Source organism: Durio zibethinus, chromosome 26 (assembly GCF_047325235.1).
Source record: "Durio zibethinus cultivar Kanyao isolate XHJ-2024 chromosome 26, ASM4732523v1, whole genome shotgun sequence".
NCBI classification, from domain to species: Eukaryota; Viridiplantae; Streptophyta; class Magnoliopsida; order Malvales; family Malvaceae; genus Durio; species Durio zibethinus.
In genome coordinates this window covers 4400909-4427674 of record NC_143187.1, presented here as the reverse complement: position 1 = coordinate 4427674, position 26766 = coordinate 4400909, and the positions used below count along the sequence as shown (strand labels likewise).

General features: G+C 31.1%; 3 protein-coding genes across 9 annotated transcripts; 1 reads left to right on the top strand and 2 right to left on the bottom strand.

Moving 5' to 3' along the window:
- Positions 1-81: 81 nt before the first annotated feature.
- Positions 82-3928, bottom strand: LOC111274580 (protein CHUP1, chloroplastic-like). Of its 5 annotated transcripts, none has more exons than XM_022859327.2 (5): positions 3457-3928; positions 2842-3077; positions 2673-2758; positions 1159-1929; positions 82-1068 (listed from the first exon to the last, which is right to left on the bottom strand). In XM_022859327.2, exons 2-5 carry the CDS (start codon positions 3002-3004, stop codon positions 199-201), a joined length of 1890 nt encoding a protein of 629 aa, XP_022715062.1. In that variant the 5' UTR covers positions 3005-3077; positions 3457-3928; the 3' UTR covers positions 82-198. The 5 variants fall into 5 exon arrangements, with proteins under 5 accessions (XP_022715062.1, XP_022715063.1, XP_022715064.1 ...); XM_022859328.2 differs by having other exon boundaries at positions 2842-2994; positions 3457-3927; XM_022859329.2 differs by lacking the exon at positions 3457-3928 and adding an exon at positions 3349-3444 and having other exon boundaries at positions 2842-2994.
- A 4212-nt stretch (positions 3929-8140) lies between these two features.
- Positions 8141-17417, top strand: LOC111274578 (DNA repair protein RadA-like protein). Of its 2 annotated transcripts, XM_022859323.2 has the most exons (15): positions 8141-9177; positions 9279-9334; positions 9525-9583; positions 9752-9823; positions 10012-10095; positions 10294-10401; positions 10714-10776; positions 11856-11936; positions 12866-12931; positions 13139-13294; positions 14342-14419; positions 15335-15373; positions 16015-16097; positions 16521-16593; positions 16978-17417. In XM_022859323.2, exons 1-15 carry the CDS (start codon positions 8441-8443, stop codon positions 17146-17148), a joined length of 1926 nt encoding a protein of 641 aa, XP_022715058.2. In that variant the 5' UTR covers positions 8141-8440; the 3' UTR covers positions 17149-17417. The 2 variants fall into 2 exon arrangements, with proteins under 2 accessions (XP_022715058.2, XP_022715059.2); XM_022859324.2 differs by lacking the exon at positions 16521-16593 and having other exon boundaries at positions 8304-9177; positions 16978-17144.
- A 236-nt stretch (positions 17418-17653) lies between these two features.
- Positions 17654-21525, bottom strand: LOC111274579 (ATP-dependent 6-phosphofructokinase 6-like). Of its 2 annotated transcripts, none has more exons than XM_022859325.2 (13): positions 21160-21521; positions 20884-20930; positions 20737-20776; positions 20501-20563; positions 20267-20404; positions 20026-20184; positions 19838-19891; positions 19619-19687; positions 19368-19497; positions 19011-19276; positions 18565-18613; positions 18300-18454; positions 17654-18105 (listed from the first exon to the last, which is right to left on the bottom strand). In XM_022859325.2, exons 1-13 carry the CDS (start codon positions 21430-21432, stop codon positions 17941-17943), a joined length of 1608 nt encoding a protein of 535 aa, XP_022715060.2. In that variant the 5' UTR covers positions 21433-21521; the 3' UTR covers positions 17654-17940. The 2 variants fall into 2 exon arrangements, with proteins under 2 accessions (XP_022715060.2, XP_089611156.1); XM_089755030.1 differs by having other exon boundaries at positions 18020-18162; positions 21160-21525.
- Between the last annotated feature and the right edge of the window lie 5241 nt (positions 21526-26766).

The window sequence follows — 26766 nt, the reverse complement described above, 5'->3', positions numbered from 1 at the left end:
GGCCACCCTTATGCTTAAAATTTTTTTAAACCAACGGAATTATATAATTAATTTCTAATAATAAGGTATATATGGAAAAGGTTATTTAGTGTTAAATGCTCTTTCAGGTGTTTCTATTTTGATTTCTAACAGTAAAAGTGATATGTTACATTCGGACTGATTATGTAATAACAAGATATACACTAGTGTCAACCAATATTATATGATGCTTGCTGATTTCTTGTGAATCTTTCCACTTCGTGGTCCTGATTCTTCTAAAACTTCTGCAAACTTCACCAGGTCAGATTTCCGAAGGATCTCGGAGTCTTGATCGAGTTGGTGTTCAAGAGGAGATTCAGAAGCATCATCCCTGCCTAATATGAATCTTTTATATCCATAAGAACTGCAGTCGCTATTTCTTCGAAACTTTTCGATGTCTTTGATATGATCAACATTCAGACTCCTCCATCTTGGGACATCCAGAGAGGTTCTAGTTGAACTCTGAGATGGAGTTGTGACCCTATCACTATGGCTTTGTAGCATGGTTATGGAATCATTCCCTCTACCTGAACTCCAAGTTGGAGAATCAACGTCTTCCTGGTGATCAGTTTTGCTTGTTGGTGAAGCCTGACTATCTTTTCCCCGCAGTAGTCTCCTAAGATTCTTGAAAAACTTAAGTTTTCCCGATTTGGTGGTTTTTGTAACTGATGAATTCTCAAATGAAGAATCATCTACATCCCCGGTATCAGTACCATAGGAAGCTTGGGAGGAAGACCATTGATCACAATCAAAATCCATGCTATTCATCCCTCTATCCGCCACTCCTTCAGTACGTGCATATTCAAGTATTAGTTTTTTGGCTTTCTCCTCTGACTTCGGGCTTAGGCTTTTGCTTAGGTCTCTAGCAGCTGTTTTACCAGGACGGGGTTGATAATTCCTCAACTCATATCGCAAGCAAGCATTTATCCATCTAAGATACACCAGTTCTTCAACATCAGCGCATCTATCAGCTTGGAGCTGTTCAATTTGCTTCGTCAAGTCTTCATTTTCTTGCCTCAAACAGTTATTCATTTCATTTAATGCTTCTGTCTGCAAACAAATGCACCCAGAATAAATCCAAGAATAATAATATTAGTAACAATATAAAGGAAGAGGATTCACCACAAATGAAATAACTACCTTAGGATCTTCTAAAACAGAATTTGCAAGGATTTGGGTTGACTCCAACTTTCGAGCCAGTTCAGAATTTTCTATCTGCAATCTCCTATTAGATTTCCTCAACTCTTCTGCCTCGCCTTCCAAAACCTTTAGCCTTTGTAACTTTGATTCGAGATCCTGCTTATTTGCAGGAGCCTTGAGTTCTTGCTCTTGCAATCTAGCAACCCTCTTTTGAAGGTTTAGGATCTGCTCTCTGTTCTGCTCAGCCTCATGCCAAAGTTTCTTCTTAAGCATCTTAATTCTGTATCTTGCAGCTTCTAGCTCAGCTACAACTTTTGCATGATCAGCAACTTGGCCCTCTAGCCTTTGGTTTTCTGACTGTAAGGACTCAATCTTGAGAGTGAAAAGCTTAGCCTCCATATTGTTTATCTTCAATCGGTTTTGGAGCTCCAAAACTGCTGTTTCTTGTTCTTTAAGGCCATAATACTCCAGCAGCTGGACCTCGTGATTCCTCTCCCTTTCCCTAAGCACTCTTACCATATTTCTTAGGTGCTTGATCTCTTGCTCATAATCATCCTTTTCAGCACTTCTTAATGTTCTTGAAGTTTCTATATCTAACCTTGGTGTTTCTACTTCCTGCTTAGGAGAAGGACAAGCACTGGCAGAAAAGTCAAATTCCTCAACAAGATCATTAAACTCTGGCAAGAGACACACATCTCCACCATCTCTGATGCTTGGGGAAAGACCAACAGAAGCATTATCAACACTAGTTCGTTGCATGGACATTTCTTCCTGCCAGAGGGAAACCAAGATATCATACTCAGGAACAGAATCAGCACATGCACGTAATAAACCTAGAAGCTAACATCATATGGCACAATATTCAGTGCTCTAATAATTTGAACACTAGATTCACAACTGTTATGAAATTGAAAGGTTTTGGCAGATATAATCATTTAATTCCCAAATTGAAAAAGCAGGTAAATATTGAAGAGAAATTGATTAAGGCATAAAGCAGAAGCCTGTTGGTGCATCCAAACTATATAACAAAAAGGATATTTAAGCAGATGATTTAGCAGGCCCCTGAAAATTCCCAATTTTCTTGAACTTTCCCATGATTGCCTTACAGACAAACTAAACAGCTTTTATCTTGTAATTCAGTTGAATAAAGTCGAAAAATATTCCAACTATCAATGGCTCTTTCATTTCCACGAAGATCAGCAGATTTCATTTAACGGTTTTTTGGTCCATGAAAATCAATAATCATACTGTGAAATACAATTACAAGATATATATAACAAAAGTTTCCTTTCTGCCTGCTAGGACAAACAATACAGATATAAGGCTTACCCCTCCTCCCTTTCTCCAATTGATAAAATACCAACAAAAGAAGTTACCAGGGAGAATGAAATGTTTTCGAATTTTAATATTTAAGTTACACTTCCACCTATATCTAGTTATCGATGTTACAATTGGAATTGATCCAAAAGCCAAACTAAATGTTTTAGACTATAATATCATCCAGGAAAACTTACAGGTTCAGAAGTTGATGAAATCTTTAAGGCCTGAACATGATCGTGACGCCTATCATTTCCTCCAGAATCAACCTCACCACAACGATCTTTATATCAAAATAATAACAAAGTTCAATACCCAATTAAATTAATCAAAACCAAATGATCAATAAAAGTCTAAAATACAAACCTGAAACACGCATGGATGGAGGGGGAGGCAAATATGGCTTGGTCTTTCGGGTTCTAAGTTGAGAATAAAGAAATCCAGCAAAAGAGAAAGCAACAGCCACACCAAATTTCACCAAAAGATGCCTTAAATCCCTCTTTTCATTTAACATCATAACTGAAAACATTTAATTTCGATAATATTATTCAAGAATCCAGATACAGCAAAATCATATGCTCCTCCTCTTCATCATCTTCCATCTAAATAGTCAAAAACTCAAAATTTAAAAGAAACAACAACAACTAATCATTGATTCTAGGCGAACAAAGTAAGGCAATAAAACTCATATGATCCATTTCACAATAACAATCTAAGAGGCAACAAAATTTAATCTGCATGTGCAAAAATAGAAAAGATTGATAAATAAACAGATAAGAGAAGAAAAAACTAATTATCCATAAATTTAAATATGCTAATATTAGACACCAAGGAATAACATAAACTCCAAAAAAAAAAAATCGTTTAACCCACCTCAGATTAACGGAAAACAAGGAAAAAAGAAAGAAAGAACTAATAAAATAAGAGAAACCCATTTCAATTCATGTAAAACCGATTCTGAAAGAGAAACAGAGGACTTACTATTAAAGGAAGGATCCTCAAACGCGTCGAAAATCAATAAGAATCAACATAACACAAACGTTTTTTTCTTATCTTGTTCTGTTTTAAATTTTTCTGCTTTGAAAATTTTTCTTTTTTTGGATTAATTTGGGCGTCTGTTATAGAGCAAAACAGAGCATACTCTTAATAGTTGCACATGAAACATTACAGAATAATTAATGTTTAAGTCGTAGTTGGTTTCTGTCTTTATTTCATTTTTCAACGTGAACTTGAAAAAAATAGGTTGAAAAGGACAGAGAAGAGTTTGGTTTTGTTTGCTAATGGAGAATAGTAAGTGTTGGATTCTTGGCTCATTTGATTCCAAGTAGATGCCGCAAATGAAAAGAAAATTGATGCCCCAAAATTTGTTTTTTTTTTAATTTGGTTCCTTAAATTAATTTTAGATCATAAGTTTGGCTTTGGTTTGGAAAATATAATTTGGACAGCCTCCCAGCCTCGCTTCATTCTTCAGCTACTTTTCCCTCCAATAGGTCCCTACATTCGGTGGGCCAAATGATCCAACCATATTTTTTAATTATTTTTATTTAAAATTTTTCAAATCATTAAATCAAAATTTAAATTAGATTTATAATTTTAAATGTGATAAAAAATAACGAAAAAATGTAAAAAAAAATACGATTTAATATTTTTATAAAAAATATATATGGATTGATAAAAATAAAAATATATATTATAAGGTTGATGTGTTCATATAAATTATAATAAGATAAATTTTATATTTTATATGTATTTATATAATAATAATATAAAAATTCATAAATTTAAATTAAATGTATAAAATTACGTTTTGCCTTAAAAAAAACACGGATGACGTATGTTTAATGATTTTGTTTTTCTTTAACAAGTAGTTTTAGAATATTTTTAAATGAAATTAGTGGATGCTTGCATTAATTAATAATAATAGTAACAGTAATAAAAAAGAGGCTTCTTAACTTTGTTTGCACAAGTTGCTTGTGCATAGAAAACGTGTGACCATAAAAGCAAGGAAGCTAACGCGGACACGTACGTTGAAAGGAAGATGGAAACCATACTGTCAACTTTCAACCACGAAACTTATTCGTGATTAGACCTGCATTTTGATGTATCTAACTTTCCCATGCTAGTGTCCAGTTGTAAGAAAATAACGAATTGAAAAACACTAGAAGTTTCTTGCCACTAGACTCTTGAATTTGTGATTAGGCATGCATTTTGCTACAAATATTAAATATAAAATGGGGGGAGACTAGGGATGGCAACAGTCCGATGAAACAGATTTTTGTTTATTTCGAATTTGATTCGATTTTAAATATATAAAATCAGAATTTGAATTTGATTTGATTTGATAATTTTTTATTATTTTTATATTTAAATTCAATCCGATTTGATATTGTATAAAATTATATTTAATCCGATTCGATCCGAAATTAATAAAATATTATTTTTAATATAAATATAAAATTAAATATATAAATATATATATAATTAAATAATTAAATAATTAATTAAAAAATTATTTATATATATCAAGTCGGGTAGGGTCTGGTCGGATTTGCCTAAAACCCGACCCTGACCTGACCCTAAATTTATTTTATGCCACTCGATTTGACCCGACCCGATACTCGATTTTCAAAAAAAAAATCGACTCTAAAAGATCGGATCGGATCGAAACCCATCGATTTCTAATTTTTTTGCCTTCTATAGGGAAGATAATTAGTAATTAAATTAAAATTTATTTAGATGTATGATAAGATTAATTTTTATAAAATTAAAAATTATAGTGATAATAAAATTATATACTATTATATGGATTAAAATCATTAATAAATATATATGTTTAGATAAAAAATAACATTAATAATAATATTTAATATGATAGTTAATTATTCAACTAAAATCAATTAATTATAGTGTTTAGAAATTAAATAATAAAATATCGGACCAAAAACATTCGATAATCATAATTGAAAAATAATTTTTGTTTCAATTTTTATCTAACATAGCCGAAAGCTTTATGCAAGAGAGTCGACTGTCCTAAAAGAGAATAAACCATTTAGACCCTTTATGTTCTGATTAATCTTCAATTAAAATGATAAAAATTTCAACTGATGCTAATCAAATACATTCCACGATACAAATGAAAGTTGAACAGTGCGTAGATACCATCAAACTGGGGTGCAACGTTATCCACGTATACTTCTAATCTTTTAATGAAAAGTCAATTTTGATATTAAAATTATCATTAAGCATCGTAATTGCAAATCCCTAAATGCTTTTATTATTACGAATAAATTTAATCATAATTTTAAAAAAATTATTTCACATTGCATTTATATTTTAAATTTTTATTCAAACTAACAATTATAATCAAACACAACTCTAATTGGAAAGCAAGTAATTCAAAGTCCAATGGCAAAATATGACAATTAGAGTCGACAACTTTTAAGATTGTCCATACCAACAAATGAACTAGTACTACAATAAGGAATAGATGTAAAAATAACAAAATGTAGCAATATAAGTTTTTGTTATGCAAAAAACAAATAAATATAAAAGAGTAAAGAATAGTCATTAGTAAATTTTATTACTTAAAAATAACAAATTAAGTAATATGACAGCAAATTAAACTTGTTTAATGATCAGGTTATTTATTTTAATCCAAACGTCCATTTAAGTTTGTAAAGATTTTGAATAAAAAATTAAGATCCATTAAATAAGTTTAACACAATTTTCAGATATATTTAAAATTTAGATTGAATTTTAAATAAAAGAATTAAAACATGAGTCTTACCCAAATAAAATATATAATTAAAATATTATAATTATACAAATATATATATGTAAATTTTTATTTTAATAGTTTATTTTAAAAAAAATTTATTATATAAATTTATGGTTAATGGATGAACTTGAGAAAACTAAAATATTATATCAGATTGAATTGAATCTGAATAAACACATAAGTTATAAATATCAAGTACGAACCTAGCTCAAAATTGATCCAATCCATTTACATCTATATAACAAATAAATGTGAAATTAATAAAATTTAAGGTTAACTTTAGAAATATACAATGTGATTAAAGTCAAAATAAAAATATTTTATAATGTTTAAAATATAACACTTAACTACCTTACGATTTATATTTATATTTTTTATTTAAAATCATTACTTTTTGTTACTTTTTATTATTATTATTTTTCATCTCATGTTATTTCTTTAAAAATTCATATTCTCTCTCTAAAAATTCATTCTCTTTTTTTAAAATTAAATTAATTCTCTCTCTAACTAAACCAAACCCCCTAAGCATTTTCTAACTTCTCTCAACTAGCTTTAAACTCAATAACAAAACTCATAAATCAATTAAAAAACCACCACCTGCTCCACTATTGATTGTTGGCCTTGGTTTCCTTTTTCCTCTGTGTGGCACTGCTCATTTCTTTCCTTATTTAGCTAATATCCAGCAAAAACTCAATATCTAATCAGAGATGCTGCTACATCTTTTTTATTTGAGCACTCTAAGACACAAACCAAAATCCAAAACATTTTAAATTGTCCCTGCCATGCCACTGTTGACCATTCAATAATCTTAAAATAATAATTTTTATTCTATTTCAAAATCCAAAGAGAAAAGCCCTACAATAAAAAAAAAAATTCTTATATAAGAATTTTTTATTTTGTTTTTGAATTTTTCTGTAGGTGTTTTGTTATTAATTTTTGTGTTTATAATTATTTATTAATGGGTGATTATTGACTTTGCACTACTTAATGGGTTTTTTTTGGTTTCGTTAATTATCGATTATGGGTTCACTAATTATTGATCCGTATTAAGGTTTTATTGGTAAATTTTTTGTCGTTTGTTTTATGAATTTTGGTTTTGAATTGCTTACTATTTTTTTTTTAATTCAGATGAGTACTGGCTACTGAATTGTTTGAGATTACTAATTGCTCAATTTTTTTTTCTCTTTTAGTTTTATGATTGTCTATGTTTTGCCTTGTTTGCTTAATCTTTTAGATTTTGCTAAATCAAAAATACTATTTGTTAGAAATGGTTTTGACTGAGCTTTTGATTGACAAATTTATTTTCTCTCTAAAATTAAATTAATTCTCTAAGAATTGATTTAATTTTATAGAGAGAATAAATTTCTAGATATAAAATATGAATTAAGATAAAGAAGAAAAAAAAAATGACAAAAGTAACAATTTAAAAAAATAATAATAAAATAAATTATAGGATAATTAAGTGTTATATTTTAAATCTCAAAATATTTTTATTTCGACTTTAATTATAAGGTATATTTCTAAAGTTAACTCTAAAATTTAATGATAAAATTTGTAAAATAAAAATTTAAAATGATATGTATAAAATAATATTTTTTAATTCATATCAATTTTGACAATTGCTATAAGATTCAAATCCTATTAACATCAAGTAAAAAAAAAATATTTAAGAAATTTTGTCAATAAAATTTGAATTATATGATTTTAACAAGAGATTTTATACATAATTATTATAATATAATTAATTATAATTTAAAATTATGTAAAACTTATTAAAATTTTATATAAAATTCATATTTATAAGTAATAAATTATCACATAATTAATTATTGTGATTTAAAATTACAGTAAATAAAATTTTAAATAAGATGCTTCCCATTATAATTTATGCATGCTGGGAATTTGAGTGGAGACTAAAAAAGTTATGGGGTTAACGAGGTGTGAAGTTGGAATTTTCCCATCCTCGAAAACCCAAGACGGGGAGCTGCCTGGAAATTGGAATGGAGTCCGAACCAACACCACAGTCACACACTCTCTCTTTCAAAACTTGGCGGGGTTCTCTTTTCTGCAAGTATTTCAATCTTCTAACAAAACCCTAAGCTAAATCCTGCTATAATAAACAAAAAAAAGGTAAAAAAAAAGGATCCTCTCTCCCTCCCATTCCCATAGTACTGCACAGTTTCTCTTATGCAAATCATCGAAATGAAAGCCATAAGATCAATTTACTACACCCATAAACGCTTCCTTCTCCGTAATCCCACCAGACTCTCTGTTTCCCTCTCCTTCCTTTCCCGCCATTTTCACTCCTCCAACGCCCGGTTAGCTCTTAATTCTCCGGAAACGGATGGAACCCATGAAACTCATCGTGTCTGGACCGCCTTCGAGCCGCTTACTGGCGAGCTCTACACGAGTAGCAGCAGTCGGGAAAGCAGTAACCAGTATGACGAGTCGGGTTCGGAAGACGGAGCAAATGCGGACTTTGAGACCGAAGGGACTTATGGGAAGGCCAAAAGTGCTAATTTGAGCGACGGAGAAAAAGCCCAGAAGGGATTCTCAGATTTCAACAATAGGTCTCGTTATTCTTCCGATGAAAACGCTGATGAGATGAGTCGAAAGAAGGCGTTTTCGGGTAACGAGTTGGTATTTGGAGACATAGTTGGGAATAAGAAGAAAGGGAAAGGTAAAGTTAGGTGGGTTTGTGAATATTGTGGGTACTCAGATGGCCAGTGGTGGGGAGTTTGCCGTTCCTGTGATAATTCCGGGACGATGAGGAGGTTTTCAGAAGTGGAGACCAAGAACAGAGGGTTGGAATTCTCGGAAACTGTGGTGCGGTCTTGGCTACCAAAGGATGCAGGGGACGTGGAACCAGTTAGGTTGGTTGATGTTACGCGTGGGATTAAGAAGATGGATTACCGGATTCCACTGTAAGTTCCTTTTTTTTTTTTTATGAAACTTAAAGGATTTGAAAACATTGTACTTAGGTATAAATGCATGTATGTTTTTGCTTGGTATGCTTGCTATTTAGGTCTGGACCCTTTGGAAATGAAGTTGCCAGGGTGCTTGGTGGTGGTCTTGTTCCAGGTTTGGTCCCTGTTTATAATCTTTCTGTTGATTAATTTTGGCATTATTGCTTCTAAAAAATTTGAAAAAAAACGAATGAAAACATGATAGTGTGATCCAAATGTATCGTAAATAATTGCTTAAAATTGGTATTTTGAGTTCATAATGGAAGCTTATTTCATTTGTGTATTTTTTTTTTTTCTGTTTACAGGTTCATTGGTTTTGATTGGCGGTGATCCTGGTGTTGGAAAGAGTACCCTACTGTTGCAGGTACAAGTTTGAAGCATTTGAGGTGTTCAGGGTTCTTCTGTTATCTTGTTCTGGAAATTTTTTTTTTTGGATTGAAAAGGAAACTCTTCTGTCATCAACTCATATTGACATTCTTTTATTGGAAATAGCTGTCTAATTATAATGTTAAGTTCACTTCTTACTTGAAAGGTGGCTGCACTAATTGCTGAGGGACATGGCTTAGGTCAACCTGCTTGTGTTGTATATGTCTCTGGCGAAGAGGTTAGTTTTTGTGTAGTGTCACACTGATCTATCAATATTATCTTGCTCAACTGTTCAAGCTTTACTATGTTATAATTTGCACATATTGATAAGTCATTGACCTTGGCACTATAATAATAGTGCCTGTTTTACCATGAATATGCCAGCATTAATTTGAGTTGAATTCATTTCTGGCTTCCTCATGGCAGAGTGTGGAACAAATTAGTAGTAGAGCTGACCGTATGAAGATTGGAGCTAACGAACTTTACCTTTACTCTGGTACTGATATCGAGGTAAATGACTCTAAGGAAATGCTTATAATTAAGAAATCTTTTTCTTAAATCCCCCTTTCTTAGCTGTTATGTCAACTTTTCTTCCAAATTGAAAGAGTGTTGCTGGTCTACCATATTGGAAATGAAATCTATGATTTTCCTTGTACAGAGAATCAGGCAGTGAATCCTAAACTAATTGGTGGATTTGCTTCCTTGCAGGACATTTTGGTAAAAATTCGGCCCCGCTCACCACGGGCTGTAGTTGTTGATTCAATTCAGACGGTTTATCTGAAGGAAGTTATTGGAAGTGCTGGTGGTCTCTCACAGGTTGGAATATTTTTGCACCATGACCTTTATGGTTTCTTTTTGTCCTTACCCTTTGGCATAACATATGGAATGACCTAGATTGGAGACTTAAATGTTTATAGTTATTAGCACCACTTATCATTTTAAATCATTTTCCTTGGTAATGTTTTGTTCTCTCCCTAGTAGTTCTGTTTTTCACATAATGTTCAACTAGCAATATAAGAAGTTTTATAGAGCAATTGTGTGCATATTTTAGGGAGTGGGGGTTTCTAATTCTCTGTTGGTTTGAGGGCAGTTATTTGCTAAGGAGTGACACTGTTTAGTTAATGACAGGTCAGAGAATGCACGTCTGCTTTGCTGCGGTTTGCAAAAAAAACCAACATCCCTGTTCTTTTGGTAAGCATAAGGTTCTTTCTCTCAAATCAGCTGATTGAATATGTGGTTTTCTTAATTATTTTTTTTAATTTATTATGTCAAATTTAGTAGCATGATTAATCAACAGATAGTTTTTATGCTTGTGGTTTGGATGGTTCCCAAACATTTCTGTTTGTGGCTGTTCCTTTATTTTAGTTGTTTGCAATTTGAAATTTTCTAAACTGTTGCTCAGCTATTTAGGGGGGATTTATTCTTTATGTTTCTTCTTTAAGTACATGATGGTGCTTAGTAACTAAGAAGTGGCTTATAAATGGTAGTCAATGCAAATGGATACTTATTGCTGATAGATTAAGCTGGAGGTTCTTTTCTAATGAAAGGGCCCTTCTTTGTGTCACACTTGAAAGGGTGGAAGGAAATAATCTAGTGACTAAAAGAAGCAGATCATGAGACTGTTGAAGGATGGTAATCTGGAAATCTGGGTGGTATTATTTACTGTTGCCTTTGGACAAATGATTGATGATAACCGTGTTGCAGATGGTAACTTGATTGTCTTAGGGGCTAGATGGATGCTAACCTGATGATTGCATTTTTGTTTCTAGTACATGTCTAATGTCCTGCGTGTGATGCATTTTGGCTATTTGGGGTTGAACATGCACCATTAATTACAAAAGTGAGATAAATGCTGATGATTTATCTTCATTGCTAAAGCTTTTGGCGGCAGCTATAGTGGTAAAGAATTGAGGGGAGATGAGAATTGATAATGGTTTAAATTGAATACTCCATAAGGAAAAGAGAATGAGAGAGGTGGTAGGGATGGAGAGGGTTATTCTTGAGCACATTCATAGTATTGCAGAATTTGGCCATAGAAATTCAGTTATGACACTTTGTTTCTATGAAAAGGTACTCAAGTAATTTACCTCCTCTCAGTTTTGCACTTCTTTGCTCTAAGGTATGTAAAAATTAATTGATAATATGTTCCATGAGTAGGCTGATATATGTGCTTACTGAATTTTGTCAGCTTTAATTTATTCAGTCACATTATTGGTTCTAACTTCTGAGTTATGCTTTTGTACTCTTCCTATTCTTTTTTATGATGTCAGGCTGGGCATGTAACAAAAACTGGTGAAATAGCTGGACCTCGTGTCTTGGAGCACATTGTAGATGCTGTCTTATATCTGGAAGTTGGTACCTAGTTGCCTCTTTCTATACTGTTGCTAATCTTGTTCTCTTTGTGTGGTTTTCTTTATTGCACATCTCATTATCTTTATTGTTTTTTTAGTTGGATAAAATGTTGTTTGCTTTCGTTTATAGAAGATCCTAAATTAATAGGAATTAAACCAGTTGGAGACACTACTTTTAGCCTTGGAAATTAAGTTTATTTTTCCGTTGGTGAAATTGACATCTCATTTTATTCTCATCTCTCTAGAGCTTATATTTTGCCCCCTTCCATTTTTAAAAGAAGAATATTTTGAAGTGGCATATTTTGATGGGTGAACATATTAAATGGTTTTCCTCACAGAACCTGCGTTAGTAACAATGAGCAGTATAATTTCAATACATCTGCCTTGTGATGGACATGCAAAGTACGTGTAGAAAACTGTTGGGGTTTTGGCACAAATGTTGGAAGGAAAGATTGGGTTCTTTTTTTTTTTTTTAATCAAACAGAGGGAAAACTAGAAACTCCGATCTACATGTCATTGTAAATTGTGGACTGGTTTTTAGTTTCCTGTCATTACAAAACAGAGACAATGAAGCTTGTTTAAGACATCCATTATCAGATGTTGGCTCAAATTTGAATATCATCATGTTCTTTAACTTTGCAAAAGTTTGGACATATGCCTTTTAATCATCATGTATGAAGAATAAATGCATCTGTTTTCCAGGAAATTTGGATTGAAATATAACTGATTGGAATGTACTTTTCCGCTTAAAATTGTATTTTTGGAAATGTTGATGATTTTCTTGTCCTGATTGTAACCTATTATCAAGAAGTACTATTTTTTACTCTTCATAGTTTCCATATATTTTCCAAAATAGTTTGCTTTGGGCTACAAGTCAGTTCTTGAGTTCATACTTTTGGTTCCGATAACATAACTACTATCATTTCCAGGGGGAAAAGTGCTCATCTCATCGTTTGCTTCGACCTGTGAAGAATCGTTTTGGGTCAACTGATGAGGTACCAATGATAGAGATATAATTCTTTTTGCTTCTACTATAAAATGAATGACTCAGGGAGATGCTGGACTTGATTGTATCCTGTATCATCATCATTTTTTTTATTTTCTATGTTGAAGATCTTGTTAATTCTTTGATTTCTTTAAACTCAAATATGTCATGTGAATCCATCACTGGCTATTGTCTTAATGAGCATATCTACTGTCAGCTTGGAGTTTTTGAAATGTCACAATTAGGACTCCAAGCTGTTTCAAACCCCAGTGAGATGTTTTTAAGTGATCAGAACTCAGATTCAGAGTTTTTAGCTGGACTCGCTGTTGCTGTAATTATGGACGGATCTCGTGCTTTCCTTATTGAAATTCAGGTATTGTCCTTTTATACTTTGTTTTTTTCTCATTTGCTTCATGTTTCTAACAACATTTACTTACCTGAGGGTTGGGTTTGAACTGCCTAATGAATGTAATGGATATGAAATATTCTATTATCGAGTACTATATTTAAAATGATTATCAGAGTTCAGGACGAAGCATTGAGCTTTACAATATTTATACTTAGAATTTTCTCCATTGCATGGGGATTATAATTTATGAAGGATAGTTTATCTTTATCATGTACGTCATCAATTATATCCTTTATTTGTTAAGAGAAAATATCAATATAATGGTAATTTCATCTATGAAGTGAGAACTGTTAATGGGGATCCTCCCAATCCACCCAATTAAGAGGAACGAAAAAAGTAGGATTGTCGAATTTTTGCAGGGGTAGTTTTCAAAATCCAAACAACTGAAAGGATAATACTCTCTTATTACCCTCCCTTTCCCTCAACTAACAAACTATTTGTTTCATTATTAAATGAGAAAACTTTGTTGTTGTATTCTTTTTCTTTTTTTTTTGTTCTTTTTTCTCTTATCAATAGAGCCTTTGTACGTTAAAAACTGGCCATTTTTCTTTCTTCACTCAAGCTTTTGGGTCTGAACAACTTAATCTCTTTCCTTTCTGGAATGAATATGTATGAGAAAGAAAGCTCATAGGGGTTGTAGAGTAGGGCTTCCTGAAAGACTCTGTAACAAAACTCTGTTCTTTTGCAATGAATTCTTCAAAGAACAAATTAAAACATGGCTGTGGAGCTCTTATTAAAGCAAGAAGGGCTATGATTATGCATATTTATTACAAACGAATCTGATCAAGTTTGGCCTATGTTAGATTATACATCTCTAAACTCTATTTTGAGAAAATATTTTTGTTAGTTAACCGTTATTGATAGTTTTCTTAATAAGTATTGAAAAAATGAGGCATACAATATGTTAGGGAAAGTTTTCCAGTATTGTTTCTTGCTCATAGTCTTGTAATGTTATTTGTTAGTATCAGAGTCCAACAAATGCTATTAATGGACTTTTATAATCCTGTGTAGGCATTGTGTGTGTCTAGCTCAACAGTTTCTAGGCATGTGAACGGAATCCAAGCAAGCAGAGCTGACATGATTATCTCTGTAAGTGCTGTTAAATTCTCCTGTAAACATTTGATCTGCATGCTATGAATGTTGCCTTTTTCAATACTGTTACTTTTATTTATGTAGCTTTACAAGTTCTTAGCAGAAGCATGTAGTAGCTTATGCCATATGCTGTGATTTCCACGCCTTCTACCTCAACTGAGATAGTTAAATGCCCATTTTCTCACTGCTAGTCTCAGTGATCTGGTTTTGGTTTATTACTTTTAATTGTAAAATGCTGATGGATCCTGCAGTGAGATAAAGAGACCAACCTTCAAATTTTATGTTACCTCAAGGCTTGGTGATTGTCCACTTATTAACGTATAAGAAACTTTTCAAAAATAAAAGTTAAATGGAGGATTAGTCTGAAAACTTCCTTTTGTATATCTACTGGCTAGCATTGATTAAGGTTTTTTTCCAGCTTGGATAATTTGTTTCCTTAAAATGAAATGTTAATTATGAATAAAAGGTAAGGATGGAAGCACTCAGTTTGGAATGTTAGAATTTTCTTATTATGAATCTCAGAAGCAAATTATCTTATAATTAATTTAATATGGTTAACAACTTGAGTTATTTGAGTGTTTGTTTTTATCATTTGGATTAAAAAGCCAAATTGAACATTGGTATTTAAGTCAACTCATATCAGCAAACTCTGCTCTCCTCTTGGGGTGTAGGGCTGGGACTGGGAGTCTTATTTTCATATGTTTTTGTATTATTACTCAACAATAAATCAGAATGGTTTAAGAGTTATTTGCTTTATTACTTCATGCTGTTTCTTCTCCCTATTGAAGTAATTAGAAGTTAGAACTCTTGAGTTAGGAATCAATCATCTGCATGCTACACTTTTTGGTAACACTAGACTTTAATATTCTGCATTTATAATATTGCCATTCTGAGTGACTGTTTTTAATATAGGTCCTTGCCAAGCAAGCTGGTCTAAAGATCCAAGAGAATGTAAGTTACTATCTACTGTTTGTCCTCTCTGATTCAGTGTCCATTTCTTTTGGTTTAAAATTCATTTCTTTTCTTTCTTCACCCTTATCATAAAAAGATTGTTACTCTAGTTTGATTGTGATTCGTTTTGCTTTTAGCATGTTCTGTCAAGGGTTGTCAATATATTGATATTTAACCTTTATTTCGTAGGGGATGTTTCAGCATGTGGATCTTTTAGTTATTGGTTTAGAAAAAGATGAACTAAAGTTTGTTTCTGTTGTCTTCGATTCCTTGGTCTAGTGGCTAAGGAGCTTATAGGAGGACATAGAGATCTTGGTTTTGAACCAAGACCTCCTTCCCTTTCCTCATGGGTTATGCACATCTTATGTATGAAAAAAAAAAAGAAAAAGTTTGCTTCTGTTTAAAGCAATAGAAAGTACCAAAGTGGTTCGTTAGCCATAATACTTCATTTTGTTTAATTTTTCTCTTTTGTCAAAGTATTGGATTATATTCTTTATTATATGTTCTTTCTCTTTCGTCAAAGTATTGGATTATATTCTTTATTATATGTTCTTTCTCTTTCGTCAAAGTATTGGATTATATTCTTTATTATATGTTCTTTTTCATATACTTATGTAATTTTCGTTGCTTTTTCATACCAGGCTGTTTTTCTAAATGTTGTCAGTGGAGTGTCATTGACAGAGACTGCCGGGGATCTTGCAGTAGCAGCATCAATTTGTAGCAGGCATGGGATATGTTTTGTTTAGCCTGTCTAGTTTTTTCAGTAGATTATGATTCTTAGAGTATAACTTTTACTTGTTTTTGTTAATTCCAGTTTATCACATGCCTGATTTATATGATAAAGTGATTATGGAAAATAATATAACTAATAATTATTTAAAAAATAATATATAATATTTAAATAATAATATATAACAATAGATATAATAATAAAATAAATAAATTATAGATTTATAAATCAAAATATATTAATATATTTTATATTATTTAATATTTGTGAATTGTAAACCAGGCTTTCAAGTTCCTGCACACAGTACCTGGACAATTTATTTCTTGCCTTTTTCCTTGTCGTGGTCAATTTTTTGACACACACACACACACACATTCTGTTCTAAGTTGATAAATATATGCCTCTTGTCTTGCTCAGCTTCTTAGAGTTTCCTATTCCTAGTGGAGTTGCATTCATTGGTGAAATTGGCCTTGGTGGTGAGCTTCGCATGGTAATCATTTACTGTCCCTGTTATCGCAATTACCTCGGCAGTCACTTTTTCATGTTCATAGCTTAAACTTCTTCTTTCCTTTCATTTTCTTTTGGCAGGGGGTGGGGGTGGGGAATTGGCATATTTAAAGTTTGCCTGTGCTGATTCTTGTTTACTTTTCTCAAATAAAAACAGAAATCATGTCTTAGAAAATACATTTTATACATAACTTGATGGACTTTGATACTGTTTTCGATGGTGGTGAAATGTTGAACTTTTTGTTCACTGCCTATTTTTTAGTATTTGGTTTAACTTTACTAAGAAGAGCCAAGTTCAAGCAACATTTCCATTCTTCATGACCCTCTATTGAAGCATGCAAAACTTTGTTTTCTTGCTATATTTTAGGTATCGAGGATGGACAAAAGAGTAAGCACAGTTGCAAAACTGGGATATAAGAAGTGTATCGTGCCCATGATAGCTGAGAAATCACTGGCAACACTTGATTTTGGGAAGATGGAGATTATTGGCTGCAAGGATTTGAAGGGGGTTATCAATACCGTGTTTACTAAGTACTGAAAAAGAGTTGGACATCATTGGTCCAAAAAATATGTATCATATTATCTGTATGCTTATTTGTAATGTGTTTAGTTGTATGTCAGTTCCCAAGAACAAAACAAGGTTCAAGGGCCTCTTCTTTTTTTCAACTATGTAGAGCGTGCAAGACTGTTAATATAACATACTTACACAGCTCCCATCTGCGCCTGTTCCTTGATCAATTATGCTTTTATACATTGACGTTGGCTTAGAAGCCAGCTGTTTTTATCTAAATATTCTTCTTTAGGATACGATCTTTTGATTCAAACTTTAGAAAAAGAGCCTTTATGCCCCTTGGTCGGTTCTTGATATTTGCTAAATCTCATTAGTATGACCTGGTTAACATCTCTTATCCTGCCACGACAGAGGGCATGTAAAGATTTGAAACTTTGAAAGAAATGATTGAACCAAAGGAATCCAACTGCAGTCTCTTATTTGCCAATTGGGTTCCATTTGTCCATATAAACTCAGAAGTCAGTGGTGGATATGAGCAAACTCAGAAGGCAATGAAATACTTTATCCAGCACATGATAAAATACAAGCATAAACACTCAGTAATTTTACAGCTCCCTGTATTTCAATGGACTATCAAACCGCCCAAAGCATCGGGGTGTGCACTTTACATAGAAGCGTATGAATGCGGTCAACAATTCAGGAGATGGAGAAGAGGTTAACAAGCAGCCATAAGTATGGACTATGGAGAAACAGCAGATACCCAAAACCAAATTTCTCCAGTGACACAATGGCTCAATGAGGTCCGCATGGAAAGTTTCTTTACTTGATTTCTAAGTCCTCAATATGATTCTCCCGTTGTTCTTCCTCTGCTTTCTTTTCAGAGAGTTGTTTTGGGCTTAAGAAGCTTGGCTGATTGGTTGATGACAGGCACCTTGCCCACATCCTGTCCGTGATCACTACCTTGTTCGGTCTTTCATTAATGCGCTGCACATTACCGAGTAAACGTTTTATCACATCAACTAAGGCCTTCTTTTAAGCAGTCTATAGAAGATTGAACAACAAAAAAGGAAAGTGGTTTTAGTGCCAGCTAGAATTGTATTGGCAGGCAATAGTAAGCACTTTTGTCTATATTCTTTACAAAGAGAACGTAACATTAGTCATTTCATTCAGGAACTTACATGGAATGGTATGTAGGCATGTCTTCCATTAACAGGGCCAACAGTAAAACCTGTGTACCCGGCCATTGCACCATGAATGGCACTATGAGCAAGGAGTGTGCAGTAAACATTATCAGAAGCATTACTTGGTACCGCACATATCATGTAAGTGGGATCTGCCAGAAAATGAAAGCAGTGCTTGGTTACATATTTGGCTAATATGGACCAAAGAAATCTCGGCAGACAGTAACTGAAATGAGCATATATACAGGTTTTCACCAACTACCTATGTATTTGAGATTTATAGTCATCTTTTGCTGCTTACTGAAGTGGTCCTGCAACATAGAAGATAAAATATCAATCTTTGTGGAATGAACATTGAAAAAGGAAAACATTCCATCACACTGCTATCCTCGTTAACAAAAAATGGATTGACTGCTGATGAATGCCAAATAAAGATGATTTTAAGAGTGTTGCAAGATAGAGGTGAACACCAGATCAGCCTAACATATTTCTACTGCCAACTTAGGCATCTTAATGAATTTTGTTTAAGCCAACGAGGGAAAATCATATTCAACACCTTGAGATTAAGAATGCTCGTCAGACAACGATTCCCACTATTAAGAGTTAAGACCTAAATAGTTCTAATGCTTGCATGAATCAGACAAGCTCCGCAGATGAGGCATGCAAAAATGTTTCAGCACCAACAAATTGGTCCTAAAGCATCTGTACCTTTATTTTCTGTGATATCCAAAAACCAACATCGTGGAGCTGCTTGTTCTCTGAAGCATCTTCCTTGTCTTTGGAGCTGATCTTTTCAGAAAGGAACTCTTGTCCCGCACCTTCAGCAACTACAATAACCATGTGCCCATTTTCTTTTAGCCTTTTTTCAATATACTCAAACAGTCCACCAAGTCCTTCAAGATAAAATGGTGACTCGGGGATCAAGCAGCAGTCCACATCTCTGCTTGCAAGAGTAGCGTACATTGCTATAAAACCTGCGTTTTATATAATGTAATAAGACCTGGATAATGTACCAATCCTTCAAATCATCTAATCAAAATAACTGCATAGAGGTGTAAAATTTACCACTGTGCCGGCCCATTAACTTTACAAAACCGATACCATTCTCAACACTTTCTGATTCAACATGGGCTGCTTTAATTGCTCGTTGAGCCTCTTCAACAGCAGTGTCAAAACCAAAGGATTTGTCTATAACCTGTTACAAAAGGATCACAACTTGTTCAATATGACTACTTTACAATAAAAAATCACGCCAGTTTGCATAAAAGCATGAAGTAAGTGAGATGGTGTCTCCCAATTGTGCATGCTATAAGTACCGGAATATCATTATCAATAGTCTTCGGAATTCCAGCTACAGCAACTTTGAGGCCACGTGTTCTAATCTCCTGCATAAAAGATAGGATTATTAATAACTAGTCAAATACTGACAACCATTTTCCAAAAGACAGCTTCATAAGTTAAACAAAAATTTATACATAAAACAGCCTATTTGTCCCAACTTGAATCTTCAATATAACAAAATCTAGATCAATTACCTCAAAAATCACAGAAGCCCCTTTCTGAGTTCCATCTCCCCCGATGATGTATACCTGAGATATATCTAGTTTTAATGCTCAAATCCACATATGGAATTCCTTACCAAAGGTAAAGGAAGTATATGGTGAACATCATATCGTATTCATATAAATTAGAAATAACAGACCAGAAAAAGATCAACATATACCTGATTAATGCCTCGATCCTGAATGCTATCAACAATCTTTGAGGTATCATGTCCTCCTCTTGATGTTCCAAGAATGGTACCACCACGTTTGTGGATGTCATTTACAACTTTTGGTGTCAAAGGAATTGTGTTTCGAGCATAAAAACCTTTATATCCTCCCTAGAAGAACATATTAGCCTCAGCAATTAAATTAAGTACATCAATCAATCATGTGAAATAAATGAATATTGCATACACTTACTTCAATCCCAATAACTCTAGTGACACCATACATGTGGTGTAATCCACAAACTATTTCCCTAATCACGGTGTTTAGACCAGGGCATAGACCACCACATGTTACAATACATGCATGAACTTCATCTGATTCAAAGAACACCTGAAACCATATATAACAATGAACATCACTATTTCTGAATTTGAATATGATAGGAACCCCCAAAATTTTACATTCAAAGAAACAAGAATTCCTAACCTTCTGACGAGGACCTGCACGCCTAAAATGGGTTCCTCTCGGACTCTCTTTTTGAACCACAATCTGTGCATAGGAAGCAGAAAACCATATTCAGAAACAATGACAAAAGTTGACGTGATGCAATGAGTTCATTTTCCATTTTCATAAACAATAGCTTATATTTTACACACCATTAATTAATTAAAGTGTTAAAATTTGAATAAAAGTTACATATATTGATGCAGAAAAGTTTCTACCTTTTGGGCAACCGTATCATCAACATCAACGAAGTACTGCCTGGTGAAACAGAACAATCCATTTCGTGTTAAAAAATTATATGATAATAAATCATTTAAAGGAAATGCATCAATAATCAGACAATTCCATAAAAAAGAAGACCTTACTTCACAACTGAATAGGCTGGATTGTCTTGCAATGGATTCGGATATGTCTGCCCCCAGTTAAAAAAAAAAAAAAAAGTGAAAAACAGAGCATAACTTTTGGGATAAGCTGCAAACAGAGCCCTAGATTAAATATTAGTGATAAGTAAAACCAAAAGCTGCCCAGTTTATGCTTGAATTTTCTCTATTCATTTTCATTACTTCTATTGTATATTTTCTTTAACTTCCATATAGAAATAAAACAAGGATTAAGAGAGAGAGAGTAGTTTTAATTTTTACAGGGAGTTCGTTGATATAATCAGACAAGTGAGGCACATCTTCGAGAAGGTAACCACAGTCGCCGGTGACGATTTTGGCGTCGGCGGTGGTGGTTGAATTGGCCATTACGTTGGTGGTGTTGTTGTTGCCAGTAACCCTGGGACTTCTGGAACAAGAAGAAGGCAAGGTGGAGTAGTAGCGCCGGTGATTGGCGGTTGCAGGATAAATGTTGGTAGGATCAAAGCACCGGAACTTGGGAGTGACGAGGGAAGTAGTGCTGGAAATGGAATCCATTGGGAGACAAAGAAACAGGGAGAGGAATACAAGATGCGAGAACAGGCGCGAAGAAAGTAAAGTTATTTCTAGCCGTTGATTATGGGAACCATTGCCACTTGTTCGGTAAAATAATACTGCCAGTAATATATATATATATATTTATATATATATATATATATATATATATATATATTTTTTTTTTTTGGTTAAATAACATCTTTTTCACGTCAGGGGATATTCCCATTTTAAGACGGCTATGGATACTTTACAAACGGCATTTTGCCTTATTTAATTCAATTAAATATAATGAGAGTATTTTATAGTCGATACGATTTAGATAGTAAAATTATTATTTGTCATACTTGGGTAGTATTCGAATAGTGATTTTAGTGTACCACAATCTGAATCTTATTATAAATAATAATTTTTAATATTATGTATTTTTATTTATAAATTCGTTATTATCAATGTAATAATTAACTAAATTAATTCATTAAGTATTCTAATTTTTACTTTAATTTATTTTTTCTAAGTTAACTTTTATTTATTAATTTAATTTTTTCTAATAATATATACATTAAAATTAATTTTAAATTTAAAAATTAAACTTTAGATTAATAAATAAATATTTAACCTATTCAAATAATTAACGATTTTTTTTTATTACATCAAAAGAATAAAATTTTAATACAAATAAAGAAAAAAAAAATTTGATTCGAAACTAAATTTTTTATATTTCTTCAAACGCCTTAATTATTATATCAAAGACTTAAGGATAATATTTTTTTTATTATAAGTAAGGTTAGTAACAAAAATAAAAAAAAAATTCAAATAGTTATAAGATCAACATATCATGAAATATAATAGTGTTCTTATTAGAATATTCTCCTCGTTATCATCCCTAATACTATAACTAGGGACATGTTCTTTTTTTTTTTTTCTTTAATCTTTAGGATATAAATATATAGTTAAAAAATCTTAAATTAGATTAACATCGAGATAATACATCTAAATATCCGATTTAATGTAAAAGGATTTAGTTTTCAGTTTGGACATCTTAAACTAGATATACTACATGAATTTTAGTAGGACAAATGTTACAGCAGCCAGAGAAACGGAAGGGTATAAAAGTCAAATGGGAATTTTATTTCCGCTAATTTCTGATCAAATCAAATCCAATTTGACATTGTTGGTTGCATACTTTGAAAATTCAGAAAAGTGGAAAAGAATATGAAAATTTTATATAAGTGCCATTGTTTTATAAGTTTTGATTTTGAAGCTTCAATTAAAGCCGATTGAAAATTCAAAGTTCCAAAATGGAATATTCACTCTGTTTATTCTATGCCCTCGATCTATGGACTTTAATCATAATTAAATAATATTATTATTTTTAGATTTGCTTTCATTTTGAGTAAACTATTTCTTCCTATATTAAGCATATTTTTGTTTGTGTTTGTGAAATTTTTTCGTTGAGTTCTTTTCACACGCAATTGTAATTTGAAAATAAAAAAAAATTAATTAAATATTTTTTAAATGATTATATAAATTAATTGAATTAAAATTTAAATTCAATAAACTATTTTTTTAACTATATCTAAGTCAATGTGATTAAAGTTTTAACTATTTTGCAAGCACGAGTTCATCAGACACTAGGTCCAGTGTAATGATTCATGCGGGGGAAATTAAGGACTTGACTCCACATTTGGGTGCATTGCCAGGGGAACCGAAGTCAACCATAAACAAGTCATGCTTCCTATTTATGAAAATTGGCGACGGGTGGGACCATCATTTATTAATTAATTGATGGTAAGACTTTCCTTATTAATTAAGTTGATAATTACTATAATTATTATAATCTGGCATGAGTTGATCGAATAGTCATAATCCTAATGACATACTGTAAATATAATAATAATAATAATTAATTATTCAATTATGAAAGCATGCGACTTGCGTCATCTTTATTTAACCAAACTAAATGTATTTTAGTTTGCACCTGAAGAGGCTGTTAATTTTAATTGTCTGAAATATTAACAGAAGGTTTTAATGATTAAAATTTAATTGACAGCATCATATGTATTTATTTATGTCGAGCTTTGAAGTTCTTGAAACCTAAAAAGGCAAAAGCCCGATGGTTTCGGTTCACTAAAAAGCCCAAAATCACCGATAAAGAAAAGCTTAAATCCAAAACTTCTGTTTTGGCGCTTTGGCAATTTGGCGTTGGAAGGTTATTGAGTCTAAAATGTTGTGATAAAAATGCTATTTTTCACTTTAAAAAAGAAAAATTTTATTTTTAGTTTTTTATAATTATTTCAGTTAATATTATGAATAATCTTTAAATTATAGTAAAATATTTATATTTAAATTTAAAATTTTTTTAATATGATAATTAAATTATAAATCTATTAAATAATAAAATATTTAAAAAATTATTTATCTGTCATATATTATCATTTAAAAATAAATAAGATAATATTTTATACTATATTAATTAATAAATTTAAAATTTTTGTACCATATTAAAAATTTTTAAATTTTAAATATCATATTAAATATGTCATTATAACTTAAAAATTATCCATAAAATTAACATAATTATTTCCATTCTATCCACATCTTTTTTCTAGAATAAATTGTACTTAATTTGCTAAAAGCTCGATTAACAGTTGGATGTCTTTTGGGTTGTTAATCTTAATATCACGAGTTAAACATAATCATCTTTCCATTTGTTTTTTTCATGTTTTTATTTTTCTATCCACTCTATTGATCATTCTAATAAAACGTACAAGATGCTGAGATGGCACATATCAGTGGAAAGACTAAACCCTAAGGGAAATGCGCATGAAAGCAGAGAACCCAAACTCCTAAACCCCTGAAAGCAGAACAGAACAGAACGGAACAGAGTATCATTTTCTGATTCTTCTCGTATTATCAGCCAACTGAGAGAGGCTTAGACTTGGACTGTGCTCCTCTTCCTTGTTCCTTATAAAGAAATTATAAAACACTTTTAGAAGCAGAGAGGAGAGCCCCAAAACCTTAAAAACCTCGAAATTCAGACCATGTATAGATCTGCCCTTTCACGTTTAAGGGCTCTCAAGGTCAGTTTTTTAGACTCAAATCCCTTTCAAAAACCCTAAAATTTTCTGTTTGTTTCTGGAGAAAATACAGGTTAAACAATATAAACGAGGAACCAAAAAGAAATTTTTAGTTTTTGTCACATGGGTTTAAAGAGCCATTCAATCACATTGTTTTCCGAACTCTTGTCTGCATCCAGTTTCTTTGGTTTTTTTGTTGTGTATTCTGTGTAGTGATCTGATTATTTCTATTTGAGGTTTATATATTCATTTATGATATTATTATTTTTAGTTTGTTAAATTGGGTATTTTCCGCCCTCTTTTTGCCGCATTTTAATAAATGTTTCGTGGCATTAGTTTTTTCTTTTTTCATTAGTTTTGTTTGGCGTTTTTTTGGGTTTTGAGTAAGAGTGTAAATGAAACATTAATATTTATAAGTTATTCGGATTTGATTTGAATAAAATTTGAATTCGATTCGATTATTATCGAGTCGAGCTCGAACTCGAGTAACTCGATTCATCGATTGAATCGAGTTCGAGTATTCTTATACCCGATTCGAATAACTCGCGAGTCTAATCAAATTTTTATATTTAAATATTTTTTATTATTTTAATTAATAAAATATCTCGAATTCAATTTCAAATTCAAACACAAATAATCGAGCTCTTGTCGAGTATAAGAATCAAACTTATTTTTATATATTAATTGAACTTAATCGAGCGAGCTCAAATAACTCAATTTCGATCATGAATCAAGCTCAAGTTAAAAAAATGAAACTCGATCGAGTTCGAATTGAATATCGAATCGCGAATTGAGAGTCGAACTCGAATTCAAATTTTTAACTGTATCGATTTGATTTGATTTGATTACACTTCTAATTTTGAAGGAATCGAAGAATAAATAAAATCTTTTTTGTTTTTAAATGAACATTTTAGCCCAAAAAAGCCAAATTTAATTCATTCCTTTACGAAGAGTTCTAATCGGTTGGTTGAAAATTTACGAGTTTAGGAGTTATTATCATGCACTTTTCTTTTCTTTTTAAGAGTATTATCATGAACTCTTAAAATATTGAAAAAGTGCTACTCATTAAAAAGAAATGATTTGTATGCACATCTATAATTTAAATAGTGTTTAGTATAAGGTAATTACTTTTAAAATTATGTTAATTTATATATGATGATTAAATTATTATCTTTTATAAGTATTTGATGATTTTATGTGGTAGAGGTTTTGAATTATTGAGAGTGATCGTATCATTATTTTGAAAAATGATTTAATTCTTATACAAAATGTTAAGAAATTTTTTAACTGAGGTAAATTAATATAGAAAATTAATAATATTGAATTTTATTTATTTAATATATGAATTAAAATTTTGTTGTATCTTAAAATTATAATCATTTTATATTATAAATTTTTATATTTTCAAATTAATATTCATTATAATAAGTTTAAAATAATTTATGTATTTTTTATTATTTTTTTTATATTTTATATATAATATAATATTTTTATTTATTTTTATTTTATTATGAATTTAATAAATTGATTCTATTTTCTAATTCAAATATTTTTCTACAAATTTATATTATAAAAATAAATTTACCAGTCTTTAAATATATTTGTTAATTTATTATTTTAATTATATTTTATTATAAAATAAAAAATATACAAATATTTTATAAATTATTATCTTTAAACAACTTTAAATTTATTAATTTACGTAATTTTTACATATGTATAATTATTTTCATATTTTAAAACAAAATAATATTTTATTTTTAATAATATCAAACACAATAATTTTAATTTTTAAAAATTAATCATTATTAATCAAATAAAATAATTTCAAATTGTGAACATTAAAATCATTTGAATAATAAAATCACTTTAATAATTATATTATCATAATAATTTTATAAAAAATACCAAACAATATGTTAAAGCTAAAAATTTTAAAATAAGTAAAGAGTGTTTAAGTAGCATCACTATTTACCTCTAAAACTAAATTCAATTTTTTTTTTAATGTGTGTATGTTTTAATTGAAGAGATCGATTATTAATAAGATTTAGTTCCCATATGGATTTTGTTGTATCTTTGATACGAAATGATTAAGCTCATTACATATTCAGTTAAATTCAAATGTCAATTTCAATAAAGTTAAATCAGTATATATTTTTTATTAAATTTTTTTCAATCACAGTTACAGTAATTATTTTTTAATCACAATTACAATAATTTTTATTATTGATTTCAATATCATCATAACTAATCTCAT